The 20,711-nt window shown below is 43.7% G+C and overlaps 1 protein-coding gene across 1 annotated transcript in view; it reads left to right on the top strand.

Moving 5' to 3' along the window:
• CDKAL1 (CDK5 regulatory subunit associated protein 1-like 1) overlaps nt 1-20,711 on the top strand; it is a gene marked incomplete at its 3' end in the record, with an annotated part of 297,209 nt that overhangs the window by 198,505 nt on the left and 77,993 nt on the right. Inside the window, exon 8 of the mRNA XM_015424921.1 lies at nt 9,518-9,638. Coding sequence (XP_015280407.1) covers nt 9,518-9,638 — 121 coding nt within the window. The remainder of the gene's footprint in view (nt 1-9,517; nt 9,639-20,711) is intronic.

Below are 20,711 nucleotides of genomic sequence, written 5' to 3'. Positions count from 1 at the left end.
TGGCAAGTCATCGGTGCCCTATAAGAACGGGGGCAAGTGGGCCCTGGCAGAAGTTTGAGACAGTGTAGTGGGAGACCACGCTACTGAGACAGCTGGCCACCAAACCTGGGGGGGTTGTCCCCATCTTGGATGATTAATATAGGTATAGCACTGTATTATTGGAAGGTTTTATTGTGATTTTAAATGTTTTATTTATTATATACTGTATTGTATTTTGCACTCGGCTTTGCTGCATGTGAGCTGCCCTGAGCCTTTGGGAGGGCAGGATATAAATCAAAGTAATTTTTTTTTTGACAGGGCAAATGGAACTGGGAAGGAGGGAGGGGGGTGAAGAGCGCGGGCAAACGAGGCCGGGCAGGCAGTCTTCCGGGTAAGGTCCTAGTGCTGCCGGCTCCTGCAGGGGAGGCGGGGCGGAGATCCTTGCACATGCATCGCCCCCTCCCGTCTCTCCTCCCTCTTATTTTATTTTTTGCATGAGTCAGGCCCGCTGCCAGCTGCCCGTTGACGAACTCCCCTCCCTCGCCGCCACCCCGTCTGGGGCTGGGGAGAGTGCCCAGGAGGAGAGTTAGTCAGCAGCAGCCAAGGAAGAGGAAGAAGGGAAGAGGAGGAGGAGGGCACGGCGGAGTTATGAAAAACACTGCAGCCGCAGCCAGAGCAAAAGTGGCTGCAGCAGCAGCAACAGCAGCAGTGGGCAGGGGAGGAGAGGTGGTTTTGCGTAGGCGCATAACAACCTTTTAAATTCCTTTATTAACGATGGGGTGAAGCTTCGCCCAAGCGCACATCGCATACTAAAAAAAAAATGGTGGGCGAAAAGCGGAAGCCTCAGGCTTCCAAACGGAAGTGGCTCTACAACGGTGGAGAGCGATCAGACGGGGGGTAAAGCGAATACAACTGTTGCACTCAGTATACCACCACTTGGGGATCTAGTGGCAGAATACAATGGTTTAAAGCTCTTTGCAACGGTTAGGGATGGAAGGCAGATGTTCGCCGTCTGAACGCCGGTAAGTACACCAATTCCAACTGGCACCTATACCATTGCAAATGCCCCGTCTGAACGCACCTTCTGTGTCACACAATGGCCAAAAAACAGGTGGCATCAGGGGTCCACCAGTGGGGCCAGAACTCCAGGAGCCCTCCCACTGTTGGCCAAGAATACAGAGCATCACTGCCCCAGAGTGTTCCATCTATACCGTGCAGCTAATAGGATTGAACAGAAATATTTATTTATTTATTTATCATTCAATTTATATCCTGCTCGAAACCTAAAGGTCCAACCATAGCATATTCCAGGTTGTGCAGCTAATAGCCACTGATAGACCACCGCTCCATATGTTTATTTAATCCCTTCTTGAAGCTGTCTGTGCTTGTAGCCACCACCACTTCCTGTGGCAGGGAATTCCACATGTTAATTACTCTTTTAGTTGAAGAAGTACTTCCTTTGGTCTGTTCTAAACCTACTCATTAATTTCATTGTTTATCTTGGTTTTATTGTTTTTATTATGTTGTGAGGCGTCCTGAGCCCATTCATGGGGTAGGGTGGGATACAAGTTAAATTCTTATTGTTATCATTGTTATCATTATTATTTGATCTTTCCTAAAAATTCGCAGTATGCTAAAATGACTTATTTTTAAGTTATTTGGTGATGTGATTTATTTTGTAATATTTATTTTTTGTTTGATATGATTAATTCTGAATACATTATTGTCTTTTTGAAATGTGGTTATGTGATATATAGTCCTTATTTTTTGCTTATGGTAATATATGGTTCTTAGTGTCTGTTTTTTTAATAAATAAAAGGTTAAAAAAATTAAAGCACAATATTAGAACAAGCTGTAAAAGAATCATAAAATAACTTTCAGTAATCTAAAAAGATATTCATAAAACAAGTTTTAAGACAGAAGCATACCATTTAGAAAAAAGATGGAGCACTTCAGTTGAAAGTCTGGTTTTAAAAAAATTGGGGGGGGGGACAGGGCTGGTGATTTACAGATAGTAAAATGGACGCCCACTGAGCCTCAAGAAGTACATTCTGAAAGTGAGATATCTCCACTGGAGAAGTTCTCTCGGTTGCTATCTGCCTCACCTCTGCAGGTGGGAACATGGAGAGCAGGTCTTTGGAAGAGGACCTTCACTAGCAAGCTGGATGGTATGGAAGGAAGGGGTTCTTTAGGTAACCTGGCTTGAAGCCTGAACTTCCGCACTCTGGTGCCCAAACATAGGCAAGCCAGCAGTGCAGGTGTCCCAGCACAGGAGTGCTAAAAGCTGTAGTGTTTATCTGTTGTCATAGATGATATATTAAGCTGCATCTCTATGAAGTATTGTGTTGAAAAACATGTGGTTAGGGTATCAGATAATTGTTCCTTGCTTCCTCAAAGAGTGTGTATATGAATACTTGCTTCTTCGTTGAGCAGATAGCATATATTTTATTCAGATGAATAGTCATACAAAAGAGTTTCCCCACATATAATCACACAGTATTTTGAAGGATCCACAAAAAGCTTTTTCCCTTATGGCTTATGCTTTGAGATTGCTGCAGAAGTAATTATAGTCAACTGATGCCACATAAAAGAACTGATCCTTTTACTTCTTAAGAATATATTGGGGTTTTTAAAGAGAGGGAATTTCTTAAGCTTGATCTAAAGGTTGTCTTCAGCTTAACTACTAAAAATGGGTGGGAAAACAAATTCATAGTTGTGCTATGAAATGAAGGAAGGGGAATTTCAGGATGGCACAGAGTCAAAAATCTTAAAATAGAATTCATTTATCCAACTTTTGTTGAAATGAGTGAAGGGCTATATAGCCACAAAGAGATTATTTCATAATTTTGCACCTTTAATATATTTGTTTCCTAATTTGCAAAATAAATTTGTTAAATTTGTTAAAGGTCACAATTTCAGTGTAGATATTGATATGTTGAAAGCTATTGGTCAGTTGTCTTAAAGTTATATATTACTTGCAATTGTGGTAATAGTATTTGTAACTGAAATTGTCTTCAGGGTTTTTATTTAACCTTGGCTAATATATATTTCATATTTTTAACATTAGTATTTATCAGAAGTCAAAGTATTCATTTACATTTTGGTGCATATTATTCTGCATTAATTTTCTTTAATTAATAAGAATAATACATGTTGTTAGATCCACAAAGCTCTAATGAATTATGGCACTGGAAAATAACTAGTTATCTAATCAGCTGGTGATATTGCCACTATTAGTGAAAGCCTTTGAAAATGAATAATTTAGTGAATCCTATTAGCATGGTCCATATATTACTGAAATCACAGCGGGATGTAATGGAATTCTTGGCATGTGCCGGTATGAAAATAGCAGGTTATCTCTAGAAATGGTTGAACTCTTGACATATGTTATGGTATTAAGTGCTTTATCATACCTGTGTTACCTATTAATTAAATGGTGTTCTTAAAGTTTTATTTTACCAACTTTAAAATTCACAATACATGCCTTTAATATTATATGTATATGTTACAACTTTCAGGATATTATAGCCACATTACTGTTAAATTAACTGGTTGGCTAAGATGGGTATCCATGTCACTCTATTCCAGTGATTTGGTCTTGTCTGGAGTTGGTGCTGGTGATAATTTATTTGCTTCTTGTTCTATGGAGTCATTCAGGGTTTCATTTTGTCCAGCCTGTTATTCAACATCTATATGAAACCACTGGAAGAGATCATTTAGGGATCTGTATGCTGATGACACCCAGCTCTGTTTTTCCATGTCAGTAAAGCCAAATGAAAAGTGGATGTTTGAAATGAATGCTCCAAGGCAGTAATGAGCTGGATTAAATTTAGGTGGTGTTGGTTGATACTGCATTTAATCAATCAGTCTATTTTGGATGCAGTTTCTCCAGACATGTTCCCATTTGTGGGTACTACTAGAGCCATACCTAGATATGGAGTGAGTTTGCTTCTGTGGCGGGGAGACCTTCAAACTGCTTTACTGGATACACCAGCTGCAGCCTTTCCTTGATTCGTACAATGTACAAGAAATGACAGCACCCTTGTGGCTTGTCATGCAATTATGAAATCTCTTCAAGAAAAATGTCCAAGATACTTTGAAACATGTGCTAATATAATTGATCATGAACTTGAAATATAACAGCTTACAACCATCTCTCCTTATATATTATTGAGTAAGAACGTTCTATATGAACATTCTAAATTTGGCCCCTTTAGTGTATGGACGCTTGAACTGTCAGTCAGAAGACGCTGGCTGGGTTGACTAGCTGCTTTGTGCAGTCCCGCCCAGCGTTTCAAGGTCTTTTGCATATGGAAGCTGATTGGACTTCACTGCATTCCACACCTCAAACTCACCCCCCTCCCCGCAAGGCAGTTGGAATGTCAGTTGCATATGGAACCTTCAAGGTCTTTTGCATATGGAAGCTGATTGGACTTAACTCCATTCCACACCTCATACTCCCCCCCCACACAAGTCAGTTGGAATGTCTGGTGGTGTGTAGGTCCCAGGATCATGTTTTAAAAGCTGCCTGGGGGATTATGGACCATTCACACACTTCCAACCTTAACATACCTCATAGGGGGAGAGGAGAATGATGACAGCTGCTTTCCCTAGGCAGTGGCTGGGGGGGGGGAAGTAAACTTGAAGACAGGCAGTTTAGGAATTGTTTGGTGCATTTACGATGAGGCACCCACCCAGAGCCTCTGGCATTTTCTCACTCTGCTGGCATCAAAACCAATTTAAGGCAAAATAAGAGGCTACTGAGAGGGGAGGAGATAAAGTTGCCAGCTTTAGGTATGGAAAATCCTGGAGATTTGAGGAGTGGAGGCCGGAGAGGGGGACATCAGACAGGTTACAGTGCCATAGACTCCACCCTCCAACCCAGCTATTTGCTCCTGGGGAACTATTGTTGCCAATCTTGGCCCAGCACCCATCAAACCATTCTCTTCAACCCCCTGCTGTGCAGCTGACTTTCCCCTAGGGTTGCCAATCTCCAGGTGGGACCTGGAGATCTCCCACTGCTACAATTGATCTCCAGATGACAGAGATCAGTTTCCCCTGGAGAAAATGGCTGCTTTGGAGGGTAGACCCTATGACATTATACCTGCTGAGTCCTTCCGCCCCCCCCCATGCTGCCCTCTACAGAATCCACCCCCCAAAACTCCAGGTATTTCCCTCCTTATAGCTGGCAACCCTACTTTCCCCTCAGTGCCTGTTGGTAGGCAACTAAGTTTGGTCCAGTCACCTACTTTGGCCTTTGGGAGAAAACATATTGGGGCCAATCCTGATAGGGTTGCCAACTCCCGATGGGAAATTCCTGGAGATTTGAGGGATGGAGCCTGAAGAGGGTGAGGTTTGAGGAGGGGTGGGACCTCAGACAGGTACAATGCCATAGACTCCACCCTCCAAACCACTCAGTCCCTCATGGGGAACCATTGTTGCCAATCTCCAGGTGAGGGCTGGAGACCACTCAAAATTACAATTGCTCTGCAGAAGGGAGGGCGGAAGTCAGCTGAAGTCAAAGGGGCAGATAATGGTAGGTTGATGGTTAGCTGCGAAGGAGATGGGGTTGCCAACTCCAGGCTGGCAAATTCCTGGGGATTTGAGGGGTGGAGCCTGGAGAGGGTGGGGTTTGCGGAGGGGTGGGACATCAGACAGGTAGAATGCCATAGACTCCACCCTCCAAACCAGCCATTTCGTCCTGGGTAACAATTGTTGCCAATTTCCAGGTGAGGGCTACAGATCACTCAAAATTACAACTGCTCTTCAGGGAGCAGAGATCAGTTCCTCTGGAGAAAACAGTGGACTCTGCCATTATACCCTGCTGAGGTCACCACAGCAAAATGACACTGTTTGCCCAAAGCCAGAGCACTCCCCCAGAGCCTGTATATAATTAAAACAGATGCTATGTATAGGCTTATCAGATCACTTGCCCCGCTGGTTCTCACCTGCTCTCACAGCAGAGAAAAAACTAAGGGAAGGTGTTGATGGTACAGATACAGTGACATCATTTCCAGCTGCTGCATTCATGACACTCTAGGAATTTCCTCACTCTCTGTGGTCTGTATCATAGAGCTTGGGGGGAACCCTAGTGAAGCACAGGCTAGAATTTAGGTGACATCGTCATCCCATGCTCTACTTTCAGAAGGTCCCAGGGGTTACCAGCATGGGCCTGGCAACCCTAGTGATGACCATAGTGATATTTGCATCCAGGTGGTCAGCTGTGTTAGTCTGAAGCAGTAGAACGAATTTAGTGTCATTGGATTCTAAATTTGTTCATAATGAAATTTGTAGATATAGGATCTTCAGCCTTCCTTAGTAACAGAACACTGAACAGAGGCAAATCCTTTAAACAACACCATAACTACAGGTCAACCAGCAACTTGAAAAAAACCTTTCTTTCATAAAACCTTCTGAAACAGGAATTCTAATCTGCAACATGTCCCTGTTTGGGGACCACTGCATACAAAGATTAGCAGCTTCCTCAATTCAGGCTCCAGGCCTTCTCTCTCCTACTGCTGGCTGGCCAGACTGAGGGGTGGGACTTTTTAGTTCTTAATACAGGATCAGCTTTATGAACTGCTCATGCTCCATGTCCTTTTGTTCTTTGGGTACAGACTGATAGATGCCACTTCCTTAACTTTTTAGAACAATATTTTAAAGTGAAAATAACAGGCTACACATGTTCCAATTCCATCCAGCACAAAGTACTGCAGTGTGTTGTGCTGGCCTTCTCTCATTTGGAAACCTCACTTGCTGCATGCCACAACAGCAAGATTGCTGACTAGAGATGCCAGGCATCACCTGGAGCTTTAGGGTGGGGCAAGGGATGGAAATGATGATGGGTCCCAGACTAGAAACCATAGAGTTTCTGGAGAGTCACTCAATGTGCTGACATCACATCCGTGTTTTTGCCCGGAAATGACATTGGCACATAATCTTCTTAATTACTGTTTTCACAACAAAAGTCATAAACAGCGAGCCATCAAACACTAAAAGGGAAGCCTAACATTTAATTCCTGAGTTACAATGGGATTTTACTACAGCTGCCAAAAATTTAGCCACACCCAAGTTACTTGTTTGTCTTAGTCTCTTAGGAACCAAGAAAGTTTAGCTTCTGGAGAGACAGAGGCCTGCTTAAGCAAAGGAAAAATCAGTTCAGCTGTCAAATCTGAAAACTGAGGGCAATCCAAAAGAATAGGATCTGTGGAGTCAATACAGTTAATACCACATCCGCAGAATCTGTAAGGAATACCATTAAAACTTCCTGACAACACCCTGACCTGGATAGCCCAGGAAAGCCCAATTTTGTCAGATCTCAGAAGCTAAGCATGGCTGACCTTGGCAAGTATTTGGATGGGAGACTGCCAAAGAATACCAGGGCCGGGAGGCAGAGACACACTATCAAGCCCATTTCTCTGAACGTCCTTCATGCCTCAGTAGGAGTCACCAGAGGTCTCCATGACTTCCAGGCACAGGAACATGCACACACAAACACACACAAATGCAGAAATACAAAAGAACCACAAAACCCTTCCTGGCAATATCGCCAATGGCAAGGCGTTCAAACACTCAAACATAAATGCCCTTCTGCATTTTAGAAGAGATGATTCCAACAGGTAGCATGGCATTTTTTTTGGGGGGGGAGAATCCCAACTGAAAAGAATGAACATATCCTACAAGCTGTAACCAGCATACTCTTATAATCAAGATCCCTCAAATATCTTTTAATTGATTGACTCAATTCACAGCTACTCGTAGTTTCTATCAAACAGGTGATGACCAAACATAAATAATTTGGATTCCAAGTATTTGTCCCAATCACTCTTTTGATGATCCAGCCTAACTAATCCAAGAAGATCTGATTCTAAGTGTCAGGTGAAGATTTTTCTTTTTACCCAAGCACTCACTGGGATCCAGACCAGAGCCTGACTTTCTCACCTCCTCCCTCCCGTAGCAGCCCAGGAGCATTTGGAGCGGCTGTCAGAGAGGGAGGGTGCTCCATAGGTGGAAATGCTAGACTGGATTTAAGCTGTCTTCCTTCTGTGTTTTGTATTCTCACTTTTAGCTGTGTGTGAAATTCCTTGCAGTATGCTGGTTTCATTGTTGTGCTGCCTTTCAAGATGCTTAAGGATTTGAAACTTGACTTTTGCTTTTGTATATTTAAATACTGGCTTTAGAAGAATCAGGTTTTATTGCTGATCTTGCATTATAAACTGTCTCAGGGCTAAGAGCCCAGTCCATAGCTTGGAATAAATAAAAATTACTCGATCTCTTTACAAATGAAACAGTAATATGGCAGCGACTTGTACAAAGAAGTTGCATGGAAGCTGCTTCGTGGAGCAAGCAGAGGCTTTTGTCATGCAGTCTGCCATTTTTTCCTACCACATCATCAGAAACTGACTTTACTTTTCACAGTGTTGTGAACATTGCTATGCACAAACAGCTTGCCGCACCACTTCCATGAACAGTCTCCATGCTGCTTATGTCATTTAAAAATAAATTGGGAAAGACGGCAAATAGACGAAAATGGTATTTGAAGAATGTTTCTGTAACTTGTGACCTAATGAAATGATAGGTGTGCCTGCAGTAGAACTTCAGCTATTTAAAGTGGGGCACCCTGGCCCTTGCTTGGAAAAAAGTTTTCAGTGGCAGCATCAGGTAAAACTTCATCTACGTATGAGGTTCTGCCCTGAACGTATTGTTGTCCTTTATTTTATCTGTATCGCTTTAGGCTGTTTAATGTTTATTTTATGCTGTTTTTGTGCTCTGGCTTGATTTAAGAGTATCACCTTATTTTTTTAATGGTTGTGGTTTAATGGCTTTGCTTTATGACCTTATTTGTAAACCACCTCAAGCAGGTCTCTAGAGAGGCCACATATAATTTTTCAAAATAAATGAACTGTATTGCCTTTTATTTTAAGTGAGATGTGGAAATTTCACTTTCTGAATCTTCTTCATTTGCTTGTGAGAACTATCACCAGCAGAGTATACTCCCCTCTTCTTTAGATACCATTTTAAAACCTTCAAATGAATAGAACTATATTTATTTCTTTATTTACTTCATTTATATCCCTCCTTTCTCCCAATGGAGACCCAAAGCCACTTACATCATACCTCTGTTTTCTCCTCATAACAACCCTGTGGGGTAGGTTAGGCTGAAAGAGAGTGAATGGACCAAGGTCACCCAGCAAGCCTCTTTGGCAGAGTGGGGATTCGGATTTGGGTCATCCAGATCTTAGTCTGATACTCTAACCACTGACCGATACTACCTATTTCTACTTTAACTGTTAATTGGCAAGCAGATTTTTTTAAAAAAAGTCTTATAATATGTTTGTCAAGATACAGTGGGTGGAACTCATAAATATTTAGTTCATTTTGAAGTTCCTCAGTTTTTCCTGTTATCAGGTAAGTGTTAAGTTAGTGACAGACTGTTTAATCCATCTTTGTTTAAGATATGCAAAATATTTGTGTGGGATATATTAAAGCTAATAAGATTTGTGTATAATAGTGCCATATTTTTTCCCTTTATTTCAAGGTCACTCTGTGAGATTGCTGGGTCAGAAAAAGGATAATGGAAAACGGTTGGGGGGAGCTCGATTGGATTTGCCCAAGATTAGAAAGAACCCACTGATAGAAATAATTTCCATCAATACAGGGTAAGCATCATTCAAACTGACATAAAATATTCAATACTGCCTAGAAATTCAATTTCATTTATGCCCATTCTTAATACAGAATGGCTTCAGGCCATACCATAAAGAACAATTTAGGGGGCAACATAGATAAAACTAATGCTGTTCAGTTGTGATACTGCTTATAAACAACTTAATTACTTACAATTTTTAATTTTTAAAAAATGAAATATTTATATGTGGTTTAATTTTAGTATCTCCTAGTTATGATCTTGCCACTAACTGCATATTCTGTGTTGTGGTGGACATTTTGAGTATGAGGTTAACTTGTACTGTCCTGGTTTTTAAACCACCCATCCACGTACCCATTCTGTGGCTGGAGGAACTGCAGTGAAGTGACTTTTCGTAACATAGAATGGGGGGACACTTTTCTACCTGGATATTTCTACTTAGAAAGGAAGTATTGATTAAATTCAAGAAATTGCTGTTGTCCTAAAAAGCAATCTAATTTTTCCAGAGCACGTTTCATTTATGTAAGCCTGAAACCATTTTAAAATACAGTACAATCCTGTTTTGAAACAGTGAGAAAAGTAAGGACATTTTTATGGCTGCCTATAAAAGTTTATATTTTGCTAGGTAAAATGGGGCCACAGAACAATGTTGTCTACCACATATCCTGTGCCATGCGAACAAAATACTGTAAGATGAGTTACTCATGTAAGAGCCCACTGAATTGCACACTTCCTTGTTTTTGTCTAAGGCAATTGTAGCATGTGGTATCATTTTTTATTAGGGCAACAGCTGGTTCAATAAAAGGCCTTTTGCTCTCTTGTTTTCCTGGCTCATTCCCTGGCACCAACCTAGCAGTGACTTTGCAACCTTTTGTAGATTTGCTCCATATCTAGACAACATATTTGTACTTGGCAGTGATCCTTTGTAAAGGGATCGGCCCAGAGCTTGTGAATTTTTCCTTGCGGTCTTAAGTCTCCAAACTCTCAACAATCTTGCTTAGTTTTAGATGTGCCAAAATCCTACTTTTTATTTTGATGTGGTAATTTGTGATTTTTACCAGGGAGAGGCAATAAAGATCACTCAGGAAGACTTTATCACTTTGTAATTTTTCTGCCTTTATCACATGGTCTTACTTTATGTAAGATCTGTAAACCCTGTCATAATTGTTAAGGAGATATGCATAGAGTAGGCTGTATAAGTAGCGTGGATGCACCTTCCTAAGGGCAAGAAAAAACAAGTAAACAGCTTTGTTACTTCTTGCCATGTAAGGAAAAAAAACCCCTTGTACTTAAATGTTATGGGAAACCACATTGGTGTAGCAACAGAGAGACAGAGAGAGAAATAATTGTTTACTGGAGAAAACATAACAATCTCTGATTTTGCCTGAGGTTTCCTTCTGGTATGTGTTACTGGAATACATCAAAGATGTGATTTCCTAATTAGACTATTTAAATTGGGTGTCTGACACACAATATTTTTCCAATTACTTTTCCAGCTACATAACCACAAGTTTTAGAATCTAAGTAACTGGATTTGCTTTTTTAATTATTTTATTTATGAAGCTCTACGTCATTGAGTATGTTTGAACTGATGTCAGATGTAGATGCTGTTACATATGCACTTAGTTTTATACCCCTGTCCTAGGCTGAGAGTTCATAGCAACTAAGATATTGTTTTGACAGCACAGGATATGTCTTACACCACCATAATTAAAGCAGCATTTTATGCAAAGTAAATAGAACCACCTGTTCCACCTTTTGGTACATTCACATTATATCTGTCCATTATGTATCGTATGTATTTAGCTCCATGGATAGTTCTGTCCTTTCATTCATTGATCTGCTTTATAAACAGCAGTCTTCACTTGCTTCCAGTGTTAGGCATGGAATTATAGTTAGGACTGAAAAGACACCTAATCCAACCTCACCTTTAGATGTTAGGACCACAAGAATATCAAGCCCTTCCCCATCAACCTGCACAGTGCAGAACGCCAGTGGTGCAAATGAAAGGAAAGGTGCCTGCAGATCAGATAGCTCAAGAAGTTTTGAACAAGTGAGCCAATCCACACCCTACCATCTTCTCAACCTAGTGTTTTAACAACTACTGGTCAATTTGGCTTAGAAGGGCATTAACCAAAGGATAAAAGTCTGTGCTGGAACTTGCCATGGTTAACAATGTATGCATTTAGGGTATCCGAATGCAGCCTTGCTATTTAGCTAGGCTAGAAAATAATTGTGCACTAGATTTTACTCTCTTTTTAATTCCATAATTAGACTAACCTGTCAATTCAGCAGATGGAGACATAGCACAGAACACTGGGCAGGGAACTGTGACAACCTGGCAGACAGAAAGCCATTGACACCCCCCCCCTTGCAGTCTGTGTGCGGCTTTCTCTAGATGGCCCATGTGTTTTCTTAGGGATGTCATCTTAGCTGTTCCCCTGTGTGATGGTGGTTTATTATGTACTGAAAATACCTTTCCTTATTACTTTCTGTTATACAGATTAGAAACTATTGAGAGTTAACACATTTGGAAAGGTTGCATTGCAGTTTTACAGCATTTATACATACTGTGGTTGTTGAAGCATCATCCAATGGTATCTAATCTTTGATATTAAACATAATCATCTGAGAGTCTAAAAATAATTTTGCTCTTCTCAAAAACAACTTCTGCATAGTCATCAGACAAAAATGGATTGGTGTGTGTGTGAGCATGTAAATTTAATTGGATGTTTGAATGCTGTCTATGTGTGTATGCCTCTGCATGTGCCTTGAATTAGCTTGCATTTCTCTCTCCTTCCAGACAGAATAGTTAAGGTCATACTGGAAAACTGTAACCAAGGTCAGAGTAGTTACCAGTGTATGAGGCAGGTACCACTCTAAGCTTGCTCCATTTCCCAGTCTGATCCAATAAAGACAGTGCAAAGTCATGAAAGCTACTGCCTTCAATCATCCAAATTTATCCTAAAGGGGCACTGAGACAATAAGGACACAGTTATCATGTAACTACCTTTTTATGTAATTATGGTGATTTTAATACTAAAGAAAAAGGATACTACGTACACATGCATCTCTTCCTCAAGAGATTGATTCCAAATACATAGACTTGCATAAGATACTTTCCAGTGCAGTTCTGTTTCTCAAAGGTATGTAGCTGCTTTTAAATATGGCAGGGAGCTTAGCAATTAACCAGATCTAGAATGGAAAAAAGTAGCTTCATGAACATAGGAAACCTGTAGTAGAATTTTTAATCTTCTTCGTGGTCTCTGTGCATCACACCCTTGGGATAGTCTGCGCCTGCGCTGACCCTGCTCGGTACCGGTAGCTAGCCAAAGGGATTTTCGCGCCCGCTCCTAGGTCACGTGCCGGGCTCCACTGCGCATGACCAAGGAGGGGCACGCAGATCCCGCCAGTTCTTCTCTGACCGCCGTGCTGGTAGGACACCTTTTTGCCTCGGTCTGATAAGTACTAGTTTCACTTTCCAATTCCGTGTTTGTTAGCCTTTATTTTTCCCTTATAGTTAGTATTTTTCTTTTGGGTTTAAAGTTGTTTTGTCTCCCCTCCGCTGGCCTATGGCCCCGCGGTGGGGTTTCTTCAAGCGGTGTAAGTCCTGTGGACTGAAAATCTCCCCCACAGACGGACACTCTAATTGCTTGGTGTGCCTAGGGGAATCTCACCGTGTTTCCTCGTGCAAACATTGCCAAAAATTTCCCAATCAGACTCGGAAGAATAGAGCTGCGCGACTTCATTTGGCGCTCATGGAGAAAGCTCTTTCCCCACAGTCTTCATCGCCACTTGATGCATCGGGACATGCCTCAGTGTCTACTTTGACTCCGGACGCTCTTATCCCAGCTTCGGGAAATTCGACGTCGACAGTTGCTATCGATGCTTCGGCACCGAAACAGTCAGTATCGACCAGTGACAGCCCCATACCTTCTAAGATCCGGAAGCAGGGGTTAACTGATGCCGTACCTTCCAAGATCCGGAAGAAGGGCAAAGACACCAAGATTAAGCCTCCCAAGCTTAAAAAGGACACAAAATCCAAAGTCCATAAGGTGTCGGCTAGTCAAGGTCGTGCCCCAGATTCACTGCCTCTGGACGGCAACCAACCTCTCGGCCCTGACCCCGATATGGACCTTACGCAACAGGCTCCATTGTCTGAATCTGAGCAGTCTAGCTACCAGTCTATCGAAGCCTCGCCAGCTTACGATGCCGATGATCGACACCGACCACCTCCCTCGCCTCCCCTAACCTGGGATCAGCGACAATGGCAATATCTTTATGGCAATTGGTACCCATATCCATGGGTCCTTCCACCTCCACCACTGCCCCCGACGGAGTGGGATCGTCAGTTGGTGTCGTCCAGGTTATCGCAATTTAGAGATCTCCCTTCCAGACCGTCGATACCGCCACAAAGACCGTGTCCAGCTTTGCCTCCACTGTCGAACTCATCGATACCAATAGAGGTACCTCCAATTATGCCCGTTCCTTCCCCGGAACTGCCTGAGGATTCATCCAGTTCTGATGATACATCAAATCAAGGGGATGATACAGACATGCCTTCTCCACCTCCTGATGTGGAAGCAGACCTCCCCATTTCACCGTCGGAAGACATAAAATCTTATGGGGACTTTGTTCAAAGAATGGCACTAGACCTGTCTATGACCACTACTTTGATATCACAAATGGTGGATGACAATGTCTTCGATATTATGCAGGCTGGCACTTCATCCTCAGTGGCCTTGCCCATGACTAAAGTCTTGTTAAAAACTACAAAAGATCTTTGGGTTCATCTCTCTTCTCTCACTGTGTCTAATGAAAGATTCGATCACATGTATAAGATTCAAGAGACAGGGGTTGAATTCCTTTTCACCCACCCCAAACCAAATTCCCTAGTCGTGTCGTCTTCCACAAAAGGAAAATCAAGTCACTCTACTCCACCTGAAAAGGAGGGGAAGAAACTAGATTCCATGGGAAGAAAGTTTTATACACTGGGGGCAATGGGCATAAAAACATCCAACTATGCGGCTTGTATGGGTCGCTATCAATATAATATTTGGAAGCGCATGTCCGAATTCTTCTCCCACCTTCCTAGAGAATTCTGTTCTCAGGCAAAGAAAATCTAAACCGAAGGAATGACTCTCGCAAAGCATCAAATCAGTGCTGCAAAACACAGTCTAGGGAAGACTCTCGCCACTTCAGTTGCCTTACGTAGACACGCTTGGTTACGATCTTCATCACTACCATACGACACTAGGTCTACAGTGGAAGACCTTCCCTTTGAGGGTACTGGATTGTTTAGTTCCACCACTAACTCGGTCCTGCAAGAACTTGACAAAAGTATTAAGATGTCTAAAAGTCTAGGGATCTCCCCTTCTTCAAAATATAACAAACCTAAACAATGGTCTAGGCAATCATGGTCTCACAGACAGTCTTATAACAAATCACCGACAGAGCAGTGGCAAAGACCACCGAATACCCAGTCTCGTCCCTTTGGGAAGAAGGCCTTCACCTTCTGGACAATACAAGCAGAAGGCTCCTAAAACCTCCAAACAGAGTCTTTGACTCCGTTCCCTCAATATCTACCTGTCTTGCTCCATTCCTCGAAATGTGGCTAAAGATTTCAACAGACAAGTGGGTCCATTCTGTCATAAAAGAGGGTTATCTCATAGAGTTTTTCCAGATTCCGTCCTTCACTCATTTTGTTCAAACTCCAGCATCACAAGTTCTGCTCCAGGAGGTCCAGTCTCTCACATTAAAAAATGCCATAAAACCGGTTCCGATATCCGAGCACGGTCAAGGTTTCTACTCTCGGTACTTCATGGTCCCAAAGAAGGACGGAGGCCTTCGTCCAATCATGGACCTCAGATACCTCAACCAGTTCATCATCATCTACAAAAAATTTCGAATGACCACTCTCCAAAACATTCTACCGTTACTGTCGCCAGGAGCTTGGATGGCCACACTGGACTTGAAGGATGCCTACTTCCACGTATCAATCCATCCATGTCACAGACGCTTCCTCAGGTTCACTGTCGGGGAAGCTCATTATCAATTCAAGGCTCTTCCCTTTGGGCTTTCAACCGCCCCCAGGGTCTTTACGAAGGTGATGGTGGTTATTGTGGCGCACCTCCATCTACAGGGAATTCAAATCTTCCCATATATAGATGATAGGTTACTGGTTGCAGAATCCAAAGAGGTCCTCCTTCTACATATCAGTCTTACCCTGGACACTCTTGCATCTCTGGGAATCCTCGTGAACCTGCAGAAGTCAATGCTTCAACCTGCTACCCATGTACAGTTTATAGGAGCCGTCATAGTGGATGCTCGTGCTTACCTACCCCGTCAGAGGGCAGAGTCAATAGGCCACGAAATTCGTCTGTTGTTCCATTCCAATGTAACTTACGCGGTTCATATTCAAAGGTTGCTGGGACTTATGGCGGCCACCACTTCAGTGATAGAGTGTGCGCGTCTCCGCATGCGTCCGTTACAGCTGTGGTTCCTAAAGAAGTTCCGTCCACAGATCCACTCTCCAAAAAAGGTCATGTCAGTTCCTCCACAAGTCCTCCATTCCCTCCGTTGGTGGTTGTCTGAAACCAACCTGTTTGCAGGAGCTCCATTCCAACTCCCTGTTCCCTCAGTGTCGATAACCACGGACGCCTCTCTATGGGGTTGGAGTGCTCACACAGACGATCAATGTGTGGGTGCACAATGGGACAGTTGTTGGAAGAATCACCGTATCAACTATCTGGAGCTTCTGGCAGTCCACTATGTCCTCCGTTCTTTCTGCCGGAAGGTGGAAGGGAAGGGAATTTTGATTTTTACGGACAATACGACCACAGTGTCTTATCTTAATCGTCAAGGAGGAACTATGTCCAGAGCACTTTGTCGACTGGCCTGAAGCATTTGGGAGGACTGTCTTCAGTGGAATTCAGTTATCCAGGCTGCCCATCTGCCAGGAGTCATGAACATTCAGGCAGACTTTTTAAGCAGAGGAGGAGCAACAGACCACGAGTGGGAACTCAATTGGGAGTACCTGTCGCCGGTCTTTGATCAACTGGGCCACCCAGACGTAGATGTCTTCGCGAGTCGTCTAAATGCGAAGTGTCGCCTGTTCTGCTCCAGGGCGGGGGGGGGGGATCCTCTGTCCTTAGGAGACAGTCTACTGATCTCGTGGACACATCACTTTGTGTTTCTGTTTCCACCACTCCTGCTTATTCCCAAAGTCATTGTCAAGATACAGCAGGACAAACCTCATTGTCTACTGCTGACTCCATGGTGGCCCAGTCAGCATTGGTTCCCCGTGCTACTTCGTCTGTCCAAGGGCTCTTTCATTCACTTTCCCTGGGTGTTGGATCTCCTGTGAGCCCAAGAGGGTCAGATTCTCCATCATGACCCACTGAGCCTCAAGTTAACAGTGTGGGAAATACACTTTCCATAATTTATTTTATTTTATTTATTTTATTTCATTTATATCCCGCCCTCCCCGCATGCAGGCTAGAATAGATGATGTTCTTTTGAACTATCGTAAACTGTCTACGAGGACTTCATATGACAGGAAGTGGACTAAATTCCTGGAGTATTTGTCTTCTCTTATATTGCCTCCACCCCCGTCTGATTTGAGGTCAATTTTTGGCTTTATCCTGTCCAGATTGGACTTGGGACTCAGTTTTTCTTCAGTTACAGTTTATTTGGCTGCGGTGTCAGCGAACCATTCGTCTATAGATGGATTTTCAGTTTTTTCTCATCCGCAAACTAAGAAGTTTTGTAAGGGTCTCATACGTCTGTACCCTCCCCATCGTGCTCTTACCCCAACTTGGGATTTGACGTTAGTCCTAATTTTTTGATGGGTAAACCCTTTGAGCCTATGGCTACTTGCAATTTGAAGTTACTGTCGATAAAGACTGCGTTCTTGGTGGCCATTACATCTGCTCGCAGAGTAAGCGAGTTGTCTGCCCTTCGTTGTGATTCTCCATATTTGAGTTTTCCCCCTCATGGGGTCTCGTTGGCTGTGGACATTTCCTTTTTGCCCAAAGTTGTGTCAGAGTTTCACTTACGTTCTGATATAGTTCTCCCCACATTTTTTCCGTCTCCCTCCAATGAGGAAGAACGCAGATTGCACTCCCTGGACATTAAGAGAGCGCTCTTGTTTTATCTAGGAAGGACCAAACCCTTCCGTAAGTCTCCAGCACTGTTTGTAGCTCATAGTTTGCCTTCCCAAGGGAAGAAGATTTCCTCGCAATGTTTATCCAGATGGATTGTGGAAATCATAAAGTTGTGTTATGAGCTGGCGTGGAAGCCGCTCCCGGGACAGCTTCGTGCTCATTCCACACACGCAGTGGCAACGTCCACAGCTTTCTTGCGAGGTGCATCGTTGGAGGACATCTGTAACGCTGCGACTTGGGCTACCCCTCTTACCTTTGTGAAGCACTACGCCCTTGACACGCGATTCAGTCGTCGTACGGCAGTGGATCGAGTGGTGTTGCAGACAGCACAGATGTAGGGCCTTGGCCCCTCCTCCAGGTAAGCATTTACTGCTTGCTAATCTCCCAAGGGTGTGATGCACAGAGACCACGAAGAAGATAGACAGGTTGCTTACCTGTAACTGGTGATCTTTGAGTGATCATCTGTGCATTCACACCACCCGCCCTCCTTCCCCTCTGCTCTCGGCCCTTCATCTTGTTCTTTGAAGGCTGTTGGGCGGCGTTCAGAAGGAACTGGCGGGATCTGCGTGCCCCTCCTTGGTCATGCGCAGTGGAGCCTGGCACGTGACCTAGGAGCGGGCGCAAAAATCCCTTTGGCTAGCTACCGGTACCGAGCAGGGTCAGCGCAGGCGCAGACTATCCCAAGGGTGTGAATGCACAGATGACCACTCGAAGATCACCAGTTACAGGTAAGCAACCTGTCTTTATTGACCCTATAGATAACTGGCAGATTTGCAAGCATACCTGTAAATGACTGAAGTTCTAATCGTAGAGCATGCTGAGTTCCATAAACTTTCAGATAAAACTTCACACACAACTGCTGTCCCTAATGTTAAGAATGCCACACCTTATGAGTATGGATAGGCACGAACTGGCTCACAAACTTTTGTTCGTGATGAATTTTGGGTGTTCATGGTTTGCAAACTGAACTTTGCGAACTGCAGGCTGGCCATGAGCCTCCAAGAACTTTTAAGGCAGTTTGTGAATTTAAACCCCTGCTTTCTCCTCACCACAAAAACCGCCAAAAGATCTGAAACAGCTGAGCCGTGGGGGCAGTCTGCTTTCTGCAGCTCAGCTGTTTAAAGGGGTTTGGGCAGTGCTAGTAAACTGGTCTACACGGCTCAGCTGTTTAAAAGGGCTTTCTTGGGTGGGCAGCCCCTTTAAACAGCCATGAAGCAGGCTGCCTTTGCAGCTAAGCTGTTTCCAGTATAAGCAGCTGAGCTGCAGGGGCAGCCTGCTTCTGTGGCTCAGTTGTTTAGAGCCCAAAACAACTGAGATATGGGAGCACTCCTTCCCCGCAGCTCAGCTGTTTCGTGCACAAACCTGATTAACCCAATTTGGTCCGTATGCAAGTCGACTGGGTTTTTGGGGTTCATGGTTCTGTTTCTGGTTTGCCCATAAACAGAGCCATATTTTTGTGGTTTGTACTCATCCCTGCTTATGAGAACCGGCTGGTATCATGTTCTTAGTGCTACAAAACAGGTTAGAGAGGGAATGCTGCACACAGTGGAGTACAGCACAAAGCCTCTGCATGTTCAGTTAGTTGCTGGTTGGGTGGCTCTGTAAGAAAAATTGAGGCTTTCACCTACTTCAGTATTCTGACCACTTCAACCTCCTTACTCACGTGAGTGCACACACTCTCCGATATCAGGAAGCAGCAGCCACAGCATCTTGTTGTGTTTCCCTGCAGGGAAAACACTGTGGGCCATTGGTTTTTCATATCTGCATGCTCCATTTCTTCTTCTAAATTAGAAGGAACTACAGCAGTTGGATCACAGCTGGCCACCTAGAGACAATTGTTGTTTACCATGGGAGCTAGGCAAGTGCTTTAGTACAAGGCAGGTTTCAAGACCAAAAGCTATTAATTTTCTTATTAAAGCAATATTTGACATGAATGAACATTGTGGCCTGATTCTCTGATCTGCACTAGTGTTGCATGACTGTTTCAGAATCAGACCTCAGACTTGCTGTGCACAGCTTCATTACCTGTGGCATTTTACTAATATTGCAAGTTACTCCAGCACATCCACATAAATTGGGTGCTTCTGTGCCACCAATGCCAGGTGCAGCAAAACTTGAGCAACAGAAGCAACAGTCATTCACCCCTGCAGTTTTCAAGGATGTTTCAAATTCTATGGAGGCTCATTACAGAATCTTCTGCACCTAATCTTATATTTTATTTATTTATTTATTTAAACATTTTTACCCCGCCCTCCCCGCAAGCAGGCTCAGGGCGGCTTCCAGGGGGCTACAGCCCATACATAAAATCCATAAAACAATAAAAACATAGCATCAATTAAATATAACAATAAATAAATAATGTTTCTTAACAGGATGGTCTTTAGTAAGATGGCGTCTCTGATCTTCAGTCAGTCCAATTGGGGTGCCACTCTCCAGTAGATATTAATGTCGCGCAGGGTAGGCCGTACATCCCAGGGTGATCCAAATCCCGTTGGAAATTCCACCGTTGGTGGTGGTGGTAGCGGCGGCCCCTACATAAAAGCCTGGTGGAAGAGCTCCGTCTTGCAGGCCCTGCGGAACTGCACAAGGTCCCGCAGGGCCCTGATCTCATCCGGGAGCTCATTCCACCAGGTAGGGGCCGCCACTGAGAAGGATCTCGCCCTGGTCCATGCAAGTTTTACCTCCCGGGGGCCCGGAACCACCAACCGGCTCTGGGTCCCTGACCGAAGTGCTCTTGGGGGTATATGCGGGGAAAGGCGGTCCCTCAGGTAGGTCGGACCCTGGCCATATAGGGCTTTAAAGGTAAGTACCAGCACTTTGAAGCGGATCCGGTACGCTATTGGCAGCCAGTGCAGCGCCTTCAGCACGGGTCTGATATGGCCCCATTTAGGGAGGCCCATCAGCAACCTGGCCGCCGCATT

Source organism: Gekko japonicus, unplaced genomic scaffold, assembly GCF_001447785.1.
Source record: "Gekko japonicus isolate JY-2015 unplaced genomic scaffold, Gekko_japonicus_V1.1 scaffold1517, whole genome shotgun sequence".
In the NCBI taxonomy this organism is placed as follows: domain Eukaryota; kingdom Metazoa; phylum Chordata; class Lepidosauria; order Squamata; family Gekkonidae; genus Gekko; species Gekko japonicus.
Note: the sequence above shows the minus strand (reverse complement) of the source record. Positions and strands in the feature narration are given on the sequence as shown.